General features: G+C 36.6%; 1 protein-coding gene across 1 annotated transcript; it reads left to right on the top strand.

Moving 5' to 3' along the window:
- The first annotated feature begins 6,596 nt into the window (after positions 1-6,596).
- LOC114533984 (fibroblast growth factor receptor 4-like) lies at positions 6,597-15,457 on the top strand. The gene is made up of 11 exons (XM_028555622.1): positions 6,597-6,669; positions 7,662-7,889; positions 8,457-8,651; positions 9,052-9,159; positions 9,999-10,198; positions 11,345-11,467; positions 12,655-12,725; positions 12,889-12,929; positions 13,749-13,845; positions 13,944-14,055; positions 15,336-15,457. Exons 1-11 carry the CDS (start codon positions 6,597-6,599, stop codon positions 15,375-15,377), a joined length of 1,290 nt encoding a protein of 429 aa, XP_028411423.1. The 3' UTR covers positions 15,378-15,457.
- The last annotated feature ends 175 nt before the right edge of the window (positions 15,458-15,632 follow it).

Below are 15,632 nucleotides of genomic sequence, written 5' to 3' on the forward strand. Positions count from 1 at the left end.
GGACCCTTTATAACACAAGACCATCTTCCACAGCCAACTCATCCCTAAATGACCAATATGGTTGGATTTGTTTGGGTACGTCTCTCCTCTTCTCTGGCCAACTCACCACAATCACTTCCATTAGCTGCCCTAATTCTGCATCCTGCCAAGATTCGTCGCTGTGTAAATTGGATATGACGGATTTGCAGATCTAGGTCTATCGCTGTGCTATCTGTACCTGGAGAACGCGATAAACTGTCTGCCAGCAGCATTTCTTTTCCCGGTAAATATCTTATCTTCACGTCATACGTTTGGAGACGAAGTAACATTCTTTGCAACCTCGGGGGAGCGGCTGTTAATGGTTTCAGCTGAATCATTTCCAACGGCTTATGATCCGACTCGATGGTGAACTGTTTCCCATATACATAAGTGTGAAATCTTTCACACCCAAATACTACAGGCAGCAGTTCCCTATCTATGTTTGCATAACGTTGCTCGGTGTCACTCAACGACTTTGATGCAAACGCTATAGGCTTATTGTTCTGGAACAACACAGCACCAAGTCCTCTAGATGCGTCCACTTGTATAACTGTTTCATCCTCTACGTTAAAGTATGTGAGTGTGGTTTCATGACAAATAAGTCCTTTAATCTTTCGAAAGTCTCGCTCATGCGATTCTGACCACACATAGTCAGTTTCTTTCTTAAGGAGGTTTCGTAAACTTGCTGTATGCTCCGCCAACTTTGGTATGAATGGAGACATGTATGTGACCATTCCTAGAAATTCTTGAAGTTCAGTCTTGCTTTTTGGGGAGCGCCTTTGCCTTATGTCCGTCACTTTGGCTGGGTCTGGATGAACACCGTCTTTGTCGTACATCATACCAAATAATTTGATTTGTGGGACTTTAAGCTCACATTTCTCACTGTTGAACACCAACCCATATTTCTTTGCTACTTCCATTACGTTGAGCAGGTTCCAATCATGTTCCGCCTCTGTTTTCCCACATACCGCGATATCATCGGCTATGCTGACTGTCCCGGGACATTTTTCAAGAATCTGATCCATTCTGTGTTGGAAAACATCTTGGCTCATTGCCATACTGAATGGCATTCTTTGGAAGCAATATCTTCCAAATGGGCTGTTAAAAGTTGTTAGTCTAGAGCTCGCCTCGTCTAGTACCACGGGCCAATAGCCATTTTTTGCATCTAGCTTGCTATAGTATCTTGATCCTGAAAATTTATGTGTGATTTCTTCCAAAGTTGGAGTTTTGTGATGACATCGTTTTATAACTTTGTTCAGATCTTTTGGGTCCAGACATATCCGCAATTTTCCGTTCTTTCGTCTCGATATGACTATGCTGCTCACCCAATCTGTTGGTTCCGTCATCTTCTTTATAACACCTTTTTGTTCCATGTCGTTCAACTCTTGCTTTAGCTCATCTCTCAGATGCATAGGACACTTACGTGGTGCATGTATTACTGGATTTCCTTCTTCAAGAACAATGTGGTACTCACCAGGAAATTTTCCCATTTTAGCGAATTGCTCAGGATATGCTGCCTTTAGATCGTCTACAGTATTGATACGTCTGCTTTTATCAATTGGCTTCGAGAATCCGTGCGTTGCCTCGGCTGGACGGGACTCTTCCTTCGATTTCCTGATTTCACAATGGAGTGTTACAAGCTTGTGATCAAGAGAACTTGGCAGGCCAAGAATAGCGGGTCCGTCTGAATCCACGATGTAAAAATCTGTGTTGATCCACTTATATCCATCATAGCGACATTGGAGTTGTATTGCGCCATACTGTGGTATTTTTGTGCCATTATAAGCGGTCAGGACCACCTGACGGTTCTTGACTGCGTTTTTTCGCGGGACCCCTGCAGAGTCGACTTTTCCTGGATACATTTCACGGAACATTCTCACTGGTAGGGTGTTGCCTTGTGCGCCCGTATCTATATCTTCACTTTCAGATTTGCTCGTATTCTTTTGCTACACTTGACTTTGATGTATGTGAAAGCTTCGTCGCGTGGCTTAGAACGAAGGTCGTCACACGCGCTGATATCTGATATCTTGACAGTATTTATTGTCATTTCTTCGAATAGATCATCGTCGTCAGATTCTTCCTTTCTGATATCATGTATCTCTCGTCGTTCGTAGTTCTTTCGACGAGAATACTTAGCTTCGAGCGACCTTTAGAACCAGACTGGTCTTTTGTCAGTCCATTTGCCGGTTTTGATTTACACATCTTCTCCCAGTGGTTTCGTTTCTTGCATCGATGACATATTGTGCCAAACGCTGGTCATTTATCTCTCGAAAACTTTGAATGGAGCCTCCTACAATTCCCACAAGTTTCCTCTCTTCGAGCTTCATACACCGTCGATGTCTCCTCGCGTTGTACCTGTGCCAATTCTTTCATGTGCATTAGGGTGGCTTCATGCGTGTTTCCAAGTTCAATTGCTTTAGCCAAACTCAATGATTTGCCAATTGCTAGGAGCTGCTTTTGTAGTTCCCTGTGGTACGTTCCAGCAATCAATTGTTCTATCACTCTGCCTCGAATTCTTTATCGTCACGCAGGCTACATTTGAAGGCTTGTAACTTCAACCTTAAGACAAACTCGTCAATACTTTAATTTTCTTGCTGTCTGATTTTTTGTAAATACAGCCGCGCTACTCTAAAATTTTCTTTTGGTTGTATATGCGAAATAAATTTATTCCAGACAACATCTCGGTCTTTTTCTTCCGTCTCATTTAATCCCCATGAGTTAAACATTCTAATGCCATTAGCACCGGTAAACAACAAGATATGGTCTACTTGTTTCTCTTTCTTTACCTCTTTAACAGAGAAATATAACTCGCATTATTGTTTAAACAGTTTTATAGCGCTGCCTTGATCTGAATTTGCCCAGTCCATTCGGGGCATAATAGATTCTGACATTTTATCAGCCAATTTATTCTATCGTGAGTTTATTTCCCTTTATTTTACTTCAGGTATAGGTAGTCGCTTAGTATTGTAGTTAACCCAATTACCCCGCTTGTGTTCAGCGATGCACGCGCATTATTGTCCCCGTTATTGTCTGCCAACTTTCATAACCCAAAGTACATATAGTTCTATATAGCTTTATTATTAATATCACTGTAGCTATACTACAATGTTTATTCCAAGGATACTATAAGGATATGTTTGTGCTTGATTTTCAGCTTCTGTGTGTCTTCTTTGCGGTAGAATTTTCCGGGGAATTCGTTCTGCTTCAGTGAAGCCACTAACTTGAACTCCTTATTTTGATTTCTTCTTGAAAAGCTTTTACTATGAACTATGACTATATAGTGCAAAATAATGTATTAAGTGCAGCAAAATTAATTGTTGTTTGCATAATTATATATGTATTATATATTCCTTCAATCCTTCCTCCACAAAATAATTCAGTTTATGTTCCATATAACTGATAAAAGAATTGAGATATGTTGTTAAATTTTGGAATATTACCAGTATATTGTATTTGCTGCTATTTAATATAAATCTACTCTACAGTATGTAAACAACAATAGGATATATTCCAAAATTCCATCCCAACACAAAGTTGTTCTCAAAGAGCCAAGATTTTAATTAATTGCAACTGTTAGTTACTTACAGATTATCATTGTATATTTTTAATCAGCCTCCAGTCATTAAAACCTTGGGTGAGACAACAAAAGTGTAGTGCATTGTTTAGGGGTAATCTGATTCAATAATGATAAGCTGTTACCATGAACTATGACAAATATATATTGCAAAATAAGCTTAATATGTATGTTATAAATGGAGCAAAATTGTTGTTCGCATAGATTTATACTGATATATTAGGTAGCTGTAAATACAATGAACTGAATATAGAAAAGATAAAATATATTGTGTATTTAATGAAGTGGTTCTTGCATATTTTATATCATGCAGTATGCAATTCATATGAAAATTTGGAAATTCAAATTTGGATCCAAAAAGTTTTCATTTCCAACCAAACATTATTCAATTTCAATGGCAATGTAGATATTAAACGGTAGATAGCAACGCGCAAAGCTCCACTTTGTAGGTTTATGAATAAGACCAAATCAACAAATTTAACTGTTTACAAACTAACCTTGTCAGTCCTTGTGATCGTTTCATCGTTTGTATAATTATATATGTATTATATATTCCTTCCCCCACAAAAGAATGCAGTTTATGTTCCATATAACAGATAAAAGAATTAAGCGTACTTGAATTAGTGGAAATGCTAAGTTTGGCTGCGAAATTTGGTAAAATACGGAAAATATAGCCATGTCAAATTAGCATATTTTGTATTACGCGCGGAAATTGTAACTAATTTAGTTACAAACTTCCGGCCGTAAGATTCCGTCTTTTCTCATTCCTGGTTTTAAAGATTCCGGCTTTTCCCATTCCTGGTTTTACAGATTCCGGCTTTTCCCATTCCTGGTTTTACAGATTCCGGCTTTTCTCATTCCTGGTTTTACAGATTCCGGCTTTTCCCATTCCTGGTTTTACAGATTCCGGCTTTTCTCATTCCTGGTTTTACAGATTCCGGCTTTTCTCATTCCTGGTTTTACAGATTCCGGCTTTTCCCATTCCTGGTTTTACAGATTCCGGCTTTTCTCATTCCTGGTTTTACAGATTCCGGCTTTTCTCATTCCTGGTTTTACAGATTCCGGCTTTTCCCATTCCTGGTTTTACAGATTCCGGCTTTTCCCATTCCTGGTTTTACAGATTCCGGCTTTTCCCATTCCTGGTTTTACCGTTCCCCGTTCCTTTCCTCATTCCTTTCCCCGATTCCCCGTTCCTTGTTTTACAGATGGCCTGTATTATATGTAGCAGCTTGTTTTTTCTGTCTTTATCTTAATGGCGATAACTTTCTTATTAAGTTCAGACTGTTTTACCGCTGCTACCATGTAAAAGATTTTAATAGTGGTGTTTACAGCATAAGTATCTAGATACAAGTGACTATAATTGCATGCAGCAGAATCCTAATCCCTATACTAATTATGTACATAATTACACATATATTACACTGTATAGTGACAGATGTGTATTATGTGTGTTCGTGGTTATTGGCTAAGGGAATTTTTGCGGTTTTCCGCAAGTGTTTGACCAAAGGCATCTTCGGCGCGAGAGCTGCCTATTTGTTATAATTAATAATTATCTGCTATAATTAATCGAACTTTTTAACGGATCTATCAAATATACAAGTAGCTAACGAAAAATTCTGCAGTGTTACTAATAAAACTATCATTATCCTTAATATAGCTCCACAGGTTCCGTATATTCGTATGGAGCATTTACTACAAGACTTTCGTAAGAATGAAGGAGAGACCTTCTTACTGCAGTACAACGTGTCGTCTTACCCAACCTCTGATATTTACTGGTGGAAATCGAAAGATGAAAAAACATGGGAAAATATGGTGAAATGCTCAAGTTCAGGAAGTTGTGAAGGCGACGAAAAGAATACGTTTATTACAAGGAACACCTTTGAAATAATGAATCTTGAATTTCCTCAACATAATCTCTTCTACAAGTGTAACGCAAGTAACGAATATGGAAACGACTCACAATCTTTTCAACTGCAAGTTTATGGTAATGTGGGATATTTTATGACACGAGTGTGTTTACTCTTACACGCAATGTTATAACACAACCCGTGGGGGAGCAATGGCGGTCATATTCTATGAAAGATGATTGCCCAGTGCCCCGTCTATATAGCCCTTAACACCTATCGGGCGTCTTGTAAATCAAAACCCCAGTTTTTCGGGATTTGGCGAAATATATCCGCCTAGGAGCATAGCCCCCGGAAATATAATCACTTCGGGAAATATTTCACCCAATCCCCCTCACTCCGGGTATATAAATATAATATTGTAGTAATTGTCTTTCGTCATAAATTGTATTTCACATGAGCAAGGTGACAATTTTTCCGAAATAAATTTTCGAAAATGTTACTGAGTTTATTATTCATGCAACACACCTTCGAAATAGTATCATCGCGGATATATACGTCTCCTCAAACTGTGCGAGGTTATCAATACCGTCCGGAGATTTGGGATTACATCCGAGTATTATGACGAAACAGTGCACAATATGAAGTCGTACAAATTCTATGACATAGACAATCGACGTTTAGGCTATTCCATCTTTTTAATTCAAAACTTTTTTTACTAAATTGTAAATTTATTTAATTTAAAACGGCATTGGTATTAATACGAAAAATACATTTAAAATACATAAAATATAATATATATAAGTTCTTTGAAGCACCATCTTCAACTTCACAGTGACGTAAAGGCGAGAGTTCATAAGATATAATGTTATGGCGATAATTGTTCAGCGGTTATACACAATAATTCATCAGACAGGGATGACCAGGCATTGAATGCTATTTGTTTTTTTATTGCAGTGGCACCCCAGATAAAGAACATGCAGAATTTGAAATTCACGAAAGGATTGTTGATTAATTGTACTCTGATGAACAAAGGGAAAATAAATCCTCCAAAAGTAAATTATACTTGGCATTCGGAGATTCGCACCGATAGAGGAAAAAGCTGGAAGCTTGAGACTAAATCATCCATCTTACAACTTGATAGTCTGCCAGAATCTGAAATGACGTATAATTGCACAGCCAAAAATGCTGCTGGTAAAGCAACTAAAACATTGATGGTATTTCAGACTGAAAGTAAGACGCCTACAAAAATCTTTTTATTTTATATCATTTAGTAATCTCAGTAATAATTCGTGAATTGAGAAAATAATAAAAACGCATATTTGACTAGTTATCGTGCGATGGCGAGTACACTTCGGCACAGACCAGACGCAATTTTGCATTTGATAATAAATTTTAAACTATCATAAAATTTTTGTAGATTACATATTGAATGCTCTGGCATCCATTATCCCAAATTTTGCTTCCAGAAATTAGTTTATGTGCTTCTGAAAACTAAATATTCGCGTCGCATCGCCGCATGCCGTCCGGTCAGTGTCGACCTTAAGGCCTAGGTTAAACGTCGCATTTTGTAACATTTTGCTTGTAAAGTTTATTTGTAGCGCTTATTCGCGAACCTATATGAGACATCTAATTTTTAACAAAACAGAGTCTTGCAAGATTTTTATCCTAGGTTTCGTACTTTTGCCACTATTTTCGTTTACCTTTCTTAGTTTCTCCAGGGGTGTTTAGTTTGTACGCAAATATACGATGCGACGCTCGCTATAAATCATAATTATGTGACCGTATCTATCAACGTCTAAGTTTTGTCTTGCAATAGTCGTGGCACTTATCGAAACTTGGGGATCAATTTTCTGATGCGCGATTTGATATCTCTACCCCGAGGCACGAATAAACCCTTCTTTTGATGCTGTTTCACTTTTCTCTGCTAAGGCTTTTATGTAAGAAGTTTTAAAATTAGTAGCATGCGGGAGGACTTTAGTTACTTATTTAGGCCTGTTTCAAACGTGGTGCTTTTAGAGCAATAGTTTTAACAGGGATTAGACTCAGTGGCGTGACTATATAGAAAGATAATTGCATGGGGGTGATTATTATATTCTTATATTCATTTCTGCCCGACGGATTTCTTTTGTAAGTGCAATAGCTTACAATAGAAATCCGTGGGACAGAACTGAATGTATGAATATTAAAAAATTCACATAGTACACTTGAAATTGTCTCATTAGAACCTGAAGAAATTTCAGACCAGAATTCATCGGCTATTCCAATCGTTGCTCCAGTTAGCGTACTATCGATGATCATTTTAACATTCTTGTGCTTGGTGATGTACAAAAGGAAGAAGCTTTATGGCGGACTTTACCTTTTCTCGCATCCACCCTTACTGGATTCCATGGAGACGATTCCATCGCCCTTTTTTCCTGAGTGGGAATTTCCAAGAGAAAAAATAAAGTTTGGTAAGCTTTTTTTATGAGCGTAATTTGAGATGAGATGGATATAACCTGATTTGCAAGAACAAAAAGCGTTATTTTGCGCAGACCCAGCGCCGTCCCTATGTATGCGACTTCTTTGTAAGAACGATAAAAAATCCTTGTTCGCCTCTTAAATAAGACGCATCCTATGTAAGTCGCGACTTAGACAAAAGTAGGGATATTATTTGTTCTTATTTCGGACGCGTCTAAATTGCTCTATTACAGCGAATTTAGGAGGGTTCCATTGTAAATCCATGCATTCTTGAGCAATAAGATGTTTATATCTACAATGTCTGTTTACCTTAAATTCCATAAGAAAGCTACAAATTTTGGTTACAATTATAGGCAAAAGTGTAATGTTTTCATCGCGAAACTAATTGTTTGGCCCCTCCCAGACGATTGAGTGTCAAAAACAAATTAATTTTCGTTGAAAAACTCATTAATTCAAACTTAAGTTTTTAAAACCTTGTTCCGGGTGCGCGGTTAATGTAAGCTTGCCAATTTTTGTAATATATATTTTAGCTAAATTGACTCAAATTTACTCATTTTCAGTCCGTCAACTTGGTGCTGGACAGTTTGGCGTTGTTTGGTTGGCTGAAGCAACTGGTATATCTTTATTTCATCCAAGAGAAACATTGCGAGAAAAGCAGGGAAAGAAAATGTTCTTCTTCTTTAATCGGACGCGCAGAAAAGCTAATTTCACCAATTGCAAGGAAATAAATAATGTTGCAGTGAAACAAGTCAAAGGTTTGTTTTTCATTTGAAATTACCAATTGAAAGACATATATTAAGATTATATTATATTTCATTTATGTTCGAAAATCAAACTTGATTTTTACGTGCTCTTTAAAAAAATTATGTGGCAAGTCGTCCTATAGTGTAGTAGATATATAGTGTGCAGAGTTTTGTGTGTAATGGCATTTTTAATAGTTTTAGAAAATTTTAAGAAAGTATCTTGCATGCATGGTTCTTCGAGTCCTATTTATACCTTCCCCGTTTAGGGTCTACATTCTTTTAACAGTTTAGCTGAATATTCTATATGTGGTTGTTTTCTTTGTAAAAAAATATGTTTACTTGACCCTAAAAAAGATAATAATAATATTTGACTGGACTATATCGAATCTCGTTTTCCCCTTAATTATTGCAGCAGATTATGTTGAATCAAGTGTTGCTGATATAAAAGATGAGTTACAGATCTTAATTCATGTTGGTGAACACGAAAACATCGTGAATATACTAGGCGCATGTACGAAAGGTAAGCGAGTCCCTATTCTACAAATATTCTTAAAAACTTCATCGAGAATTCAATAGAGAAAGTAAAAGTATTCGTATTCAAATTCAACGTTTTTTACCCCTACTGATGATGATGGCGATGCAATGATGATAATAATAGAGAATATTAATACATGGATACGCGGAAATATGGAATTTATTTGATATTTTGTTAATATTTTGATAATGTTTGTAAATCTGTTTAAATGTTAACACCATGAATAATTAGAATTATGTTAATAGCCCCTTATATATTATTATTGCGTCAATTTTTCAACAGTCAGATGGATCATTCGTCGTGACGGATAATTCGTCTTTAGTGTAAATCGGGCCCAATTCCCACCGACGACAAATGAGTTGCAACGTGGAGCGCTTCAATCCCAAATTTTTACGTTTACACTACAGTCAATTTATTGGCACGGCACAACAGTTAAAATTGGTGCCCGTGCCCAATCTTTTCAATCCTCAGGCTACCAATACAATGCCTGAGCACAGATGAAATGGGCACTGTTACCCATTTTTTCTGTGCCGCGTCATTAAATATCTAGTGCAATATAAACGGAGATATATCAAACGAATCATCATAAGAGTATATAATGACTCTTCCTAGACATGCCGCTTGTCTTAAGGAAGAAGATCAGTCATTGAGAGTCATGATTTCCGGTTGCACGCAAAAATATTTATGAAATCTATAGACTGAAACAGTGTCGTGCAGCAAATCCGCCGATGTCTAATATTAAATAAAAGCATTGCCCCCCCCCCTATTTTACACAATTCCTACTACAAATTTTCCAAGACAGCACACCATTTTTTTTTCACCAGGCAAAAGTTCCAACCTGTGGATCATTTTGGAATACTGTCCGCATGGAAATCTGAAAGAACTATTGAGGCAAAGCAGAGATAGATACAGATTGGAAGAGGATTTGTTGGTAAAAGATCTCTCGCAAAATTTTGGTCCGAAAAATTTGATGTGTTTCGCTTTACAAATCGCAAAAGGAATGGAATTTTTAGTTTCGCGAAAGGTATTTATTCAACCATGGGTGCGTATGCATAAATAACAATTGCCTAAAATAGACAAAAAGAACTTCTCGACGTTTTCGCCTTTTCGCTTGGGGAAAGTTAGAAAGTAAACAAGGGAGAGCACATGTTTTGTATCCAGAAAAACACGTCATCAATAGGCCAAAAGGGAAATTAATTTCATTCATGTTCATGTCGTTACGTTATGTAGACACGTTTCAAAAATAGTTAGGGACAGGCCTGGCAGCGTCTTCAAACAACTTCGCATAAAATGTGGTACAGCAAGTGCAGAAATTGACAAAACTATCCTTACTGTTTTCATCAGAGTGTCTTAGCTAAAAATGTTAGCTAAAACAGGCTTTTTACACGGAAAATTACCTTTTCTACGAATTTTGTGCAGGATTCGTTCGAATGACTCAAAATACTAAATAAAAAGGATTCTCTTAATTAATGCAGATTGCATGCGCGCACGCCCAGAAAACGTTTTACGAAGTGTCTATATAATTGGACAAGCAATCCAAATGTCGCGGGTTCGATTCCCACCGGAGTCAAGCTAATTTTTCAGCTTACCCGATTGCCGACACAGAGAATATAGCATCATCACAATATTAATATGAGGTGTCTATAATATATTTGCACCTTTCACAAGACGATAGTCAGCGAAATAATTATAAACGACTTAACAAGTGCAACAACGGAACAAGTTAAAAAAGGTTTTGAGTGCAGACGTTAAACATAATTAGGTGGTACATACATATGCTTGAACAAAATTGCTCATAATATTTTCCACAACATCGCCCTAACCAATAGGCCCGTGGAAAGTAAATTACCATCAGGGGGGTGAAAATTCAAATAGGGATGTTAAATTTTCCGAAAATAATCGAAAAATTAAGGTAAAGTTTTGGAACACGATTTCGTGGGATCTCAGCGAATGCTTAAAGTCAAAACTGAATATTAAAATGTACTGACTATGTACACGACTAACAACGACATTATTCGGATAAAGAAGTTTCGCCAAGTCGTGTTTAAACTCAACGCCATTCCTAAAAAATATTCGGGAGGCTGCAACCAGCTGAACCCCCCCCCTGTTTAAATGCCTAATGTCGATTTTTTTTGACATTCCCTACCATAATTCCACCTCGATCTTGAAGATAATTCATCGAGACCTTGCGGCACGAAATATCCTGATTGGAAATGAATATGTGGCAAAAGTTGCTGACTTTGGATTGGCAAGAAATGTGGACAAGTACCAAATTTACATTAAAAAATCGACGGTACGTTTCCAATCCTCTTGTTTTTCCACTTGCCGATGACTAACGTACTTCACGATCGTTCTCTTCAAGCACACTGACTATAAAATATTTCACAAAAGAAAAACTATATGAAATGATATGAGTAGTTTGAAAGTTTCAACTGTTTGAATCAGGCAAATTTACACCACTAGAAATTCAAGACATTAATTACCAATCAAAGATGGCTGCCTTGTAACAATAGATATAAGACACGAGACAAAATATGAAATCAAAGCAACTTCTCTCTTGCATATTGAAGTTGCCGGGTTCAATTTAAGACGGGCAGAAACTAGGCACTGTTGTGACGAATTTTTCATATTTTTGTCTTACCTTAGACAGGTTCCCGAATAATGTCAATCAATTTTGCGTTAGCTACTTACTTGCTAATCATCATATCGCAAGTATCATTTTAGATTATCTCGGGTAATTAAGTCGAACGATGTAATTATGCGATTGCATAATTATATCGTTTCTAACACATGACCATCGATTGCGAAAGGTAATAGTTGCGTAGTTTTTTACAGAAGGCATCCCCGGCGTTTTCTGCACTTCTTTGGCGCTTTACCAGCAGCGTGGCTGAACTATAATTCGGGGGGGGGGGCTGTTTTCAAATATTTAGTTCTGCGCGACTGATTTCTTTTGTAGGTTCAATAGTTTCCAATAGGAATCCGTCAGGTACAACTGAGTAAATTATACGAATAATCTCCCCCCCCAATTATCGTTATTTATCAAATGCCTAAGAATTAATCTATGGTATCAAGGGATGTTTGAGATATGGATGGACTATTCGTTCTGAGATTTTCAGATTAAACATCTTCACAAATTTAGTACTTGTTGTCTATAAAGGAAGTCTATGATTCATGATAATTATAAGGAATCGCCTAACGCCCATTTCTAACAATTTTTCAAATAGAATATTGTATCAAAAACGGTCGCAGGTATTTGAGAAATCTAGGAAATTGTACTGATGAGGGAGCCATTAGAGCTCGAGTCCAAAATATTGAGACAGCCAGGAGTGAATCATATCGAGACAGCCAAATTGGTTGGGGTCGATGTCTTCACGATGTGAATCCGATATAGCGTAAACGGGGTCTTATGGTTATGATAGCCCATACTTCAAGAGAAACTATGACTACATTAATTTTTTATGTTGTTCTTATATTTTGCAGGGAATGGTTCCAGTAAAATGGTTGGCTATCGAGTCTATTGAAGATGCAATATTCACAGAAAAGTCCGACGTGTAAGTAGGAAACGCTCTTCAATACAATGAAAATTAGATATGACTCTCTTGCCAGTTGCCAGTCTTACGTATAAGAATACGTTTTCTTAGTTTTTGTACATTTTAACTAAAATTCTATACATTGATCGTTTTTTTCTTCACATATTTTCCCGCAATATTTTAGGTGGTCATTTGGTGTTTTACTCTGGGAAATTTTTGCATTAGGTAAACAAATTCCGGAAATTTAATGAATGGACTGCAATTTTAATATTCTACCTGGTTCAATGGACCACTTGCATAATGGACCAAATTTTGATTTAGGCGGCAAAAAGGAAATTTCCGAAATGAGCATGCTAAACTTAGTAAAATTAACAAGTTTGGCCGCAAAATATTGTTAAGTACGGAAGATAATTCAAGATATAGCGATGTAAAGTTGGTGCTGTTGTGGCTTTATATTTCCTTCTTGATACCCAGATCAAAAGTTGGTTTATTAATGGCTCTAGGTGCGACAATATAAAACCTTTTTCTGCAATTAATAAGCTTGCAACTAACTGATTTCAAGATGAGAAACCTATTATATATAATTTTCCAAAGCGCAATCTACGTACCCATGCACGGTTGTGAAATGTAGTTCATTTTTGAATGTAATACGACCATGTATGTTTGTGTTCAAAATTAGTTATATTAAAGAATTATTTTGTTCTTGTAACTATTGAATGATTGACTTCCTAGTCAACTTCTTAGTCTTCCTCCTCTGCCAGATACAGTCGAGCTATCAAATTCAGCTATCATATTTTTACGAATAGTTTAAAATGCTAATATAGCATTCACATTCTAACGACCAAAAATTTTTTTAGACAGACATTCAAATTAAATCCGAATATACTACGATGGAACCTATACCTCGGTTCAACCGCGATTTCGCTTCGGTTTGACCGCGGTCTAATCTTGCTTCAACCTCTGCTTTGCTAGGTGATATCTGAACAGTAATGTACCGGCGCTCTCCTTCTCAAATGTGTTTGTTGGTGTGATCTCTTTGTTTAGGTGGTAATCCGTACCCTGGAGTGCATATTAACGATTTCTACCTGTATTTATTGAATGGAAACAGAATGCAACCACCAATTCATTGTCCACCGAAGATGTAAGTTATAAATGCTTCAATTTTACATGGTATCAATGTACTGTGAAAACTGAAATCTAATAATTATTAATGAAAGTTATTATACATTTTCATCGAAGCTTCGATATCATGTCGCTGTGTTGGAAAGAGAATCCTATTGACCGTCCAAATTTCTGCAATCTAATAAAACTTCTGGGAGAAAATCTTGGATTTATTGACGAAATGCAGGAGGTTTGTGTTAGCAATGTCTCGCATGTTTCATAGTACCATAGCCGTTTTAGAAGCTTAATTGGGGCGAAGTGGATATTTATATCTTTGTAAAGTATTTTAATATTATTGTTAGTTGTTACCTAAACGTTCACAGTAGTTAGATAGAAATATAAAAACATACAACCCCCCCTTTCCCATTAAGCGGTACGTCAGACACATGGTCATGTTCATTGCGATATTTTAACTATATACTAATTTATTTAAATTATAATTATAGTCAAGCAAATGTTATAACTAGAAGAATAATAACAAACAGCGCTACCAAGCAATTCAGTCTGACAAAACCCAGCGTTAGTTAACCAGCTTTAGATAAATTTGATACAGCTTATAGTTCGGCAACGTGGTTTCACAGGGTAGTAGTTTACCAGGTTCCATTAATTTTATGCAATGTGATTTATTTACCCATGGATTATTGGCTGCCAGCCATGAATTTTATATGCCCATTCCGCAGCTCAGCTTTCTGAGTATCAATAATGACACATTAAATTTTACGCCGTTTTGAGGTAATTTTGGCTTGGTGTAATGGTTCTCATAGTCGCTTTATTATTGCCAAACAAAACGATATTTATAAATACATTCGATTAAATATTTTTGCTTAGAAAGAGGTGGAGGCAAATTTCCTTCAGCCCCTACTATACCACTACTAAAATTGCTAATTGAGATATAAATGCACTATAATTATATATCAGCTACTTTTTAATTAATGCAATGTGCTAATCGGGGGATTTTAGGGAAGAGGTGGGCTCAGCTCTAAACGAGGTCTGTCTTCTGCGATGCCACGCTGAAAGTGCGCTCCATTACCTGTCGGTCTTTTAGATAAGGCACCAAGCCCATAATGTAAGATTTTTAATTAACGTCGGCAAGGCCCCTTGGGGGGACACCTTGCCTTGGTAGTATTAATTCTATAAAATCACATTACATACTGTAAATTTCTTATTTTCTTCGCAAATATTTTGTTTCTGCCAGTAGCCTGAAGGTACTGTCTACCTTTAGCCGGTTGGATTATTAAGAATCTACCATTTTTTTCTTCGAGGATTCTATCTATGAAGCTCCTCTTTAGTTAATTATGAAATCTTAATTATGAAATCAGGTCATCTCAATCAGGTCACCTGAAATATTTTGCGTCTCCATATCCCTATTTCATTATCTTGAGCCCCCATATCCAAATATCAATTCATTATTAATTTTTCAAAATCAACGCATTATTTTAAAAGATCATAAAATCTCTTCTTTTCCTCTAGACAATCTCTGACAATGGTGGAAACGCCGTGACCAGCTGCTGAATACAAGACATAATTATCCTAGAAATAGCGTGGTCGGCTTGACAAATTAGTTCTGCTAATCCTAAAATTATAATAATAACAAGAATGCCTTTAAATGAGAATAAAAGGAATAGGCCAGCTACTCCACTGCATGTTTCCAACATTGCTATTTGTTAAATATTACAAATCTAAAATTCTAAATCAGTAGTATTAGTGTTTGTTGATAGGTTAAATTAACAAACATTAGAATGCTAATTAGTGCACTGGTTAAGGACA

Source organism: Dendronephthya gigantea, unplaced genomic scaffold, assembly GCF_004324835.1.
Source record: "Dendronephthya gigantea isolate DGI-Jeju-01 unplaced genomic scaffold, DenGig_1.0 000096F, whole genome shotgun sequence".
Classification (NCBI taxonomy): domain Eukaryota; kingdom Metazoa; phylum Cnidaria; class Anthozoa; order Malacalcyonacea; family Nephtheidae; genus Dendronephthya; species Dendronephthya gigantea.

Excerpts from the sequence above, each read along its gene's own strand:
- LOC114533984 (XM_028555622.1), top strand. The coding sequence starts at position 6,597 with ATGACGTATAATTGCACAGCCAAAAATGCTGCTGGTAAAGCAACTAAA. Across the intron at positions 10,199-11,344 it reads AATTTTTAGTTTCGCGAAAG|ATAATTCATCGAGACCTTGC; the intron begins GTATTTATTCAA and ends TCGATCTTGAAG. Across the intron at positions 14,056-15,335 it reads TTATTGACGAAATGCAGGAG|ACAATCTCTGACAATGGTGG; the intron begins GTTTGTGTTAGC and ends CTTTTCCTCTAG.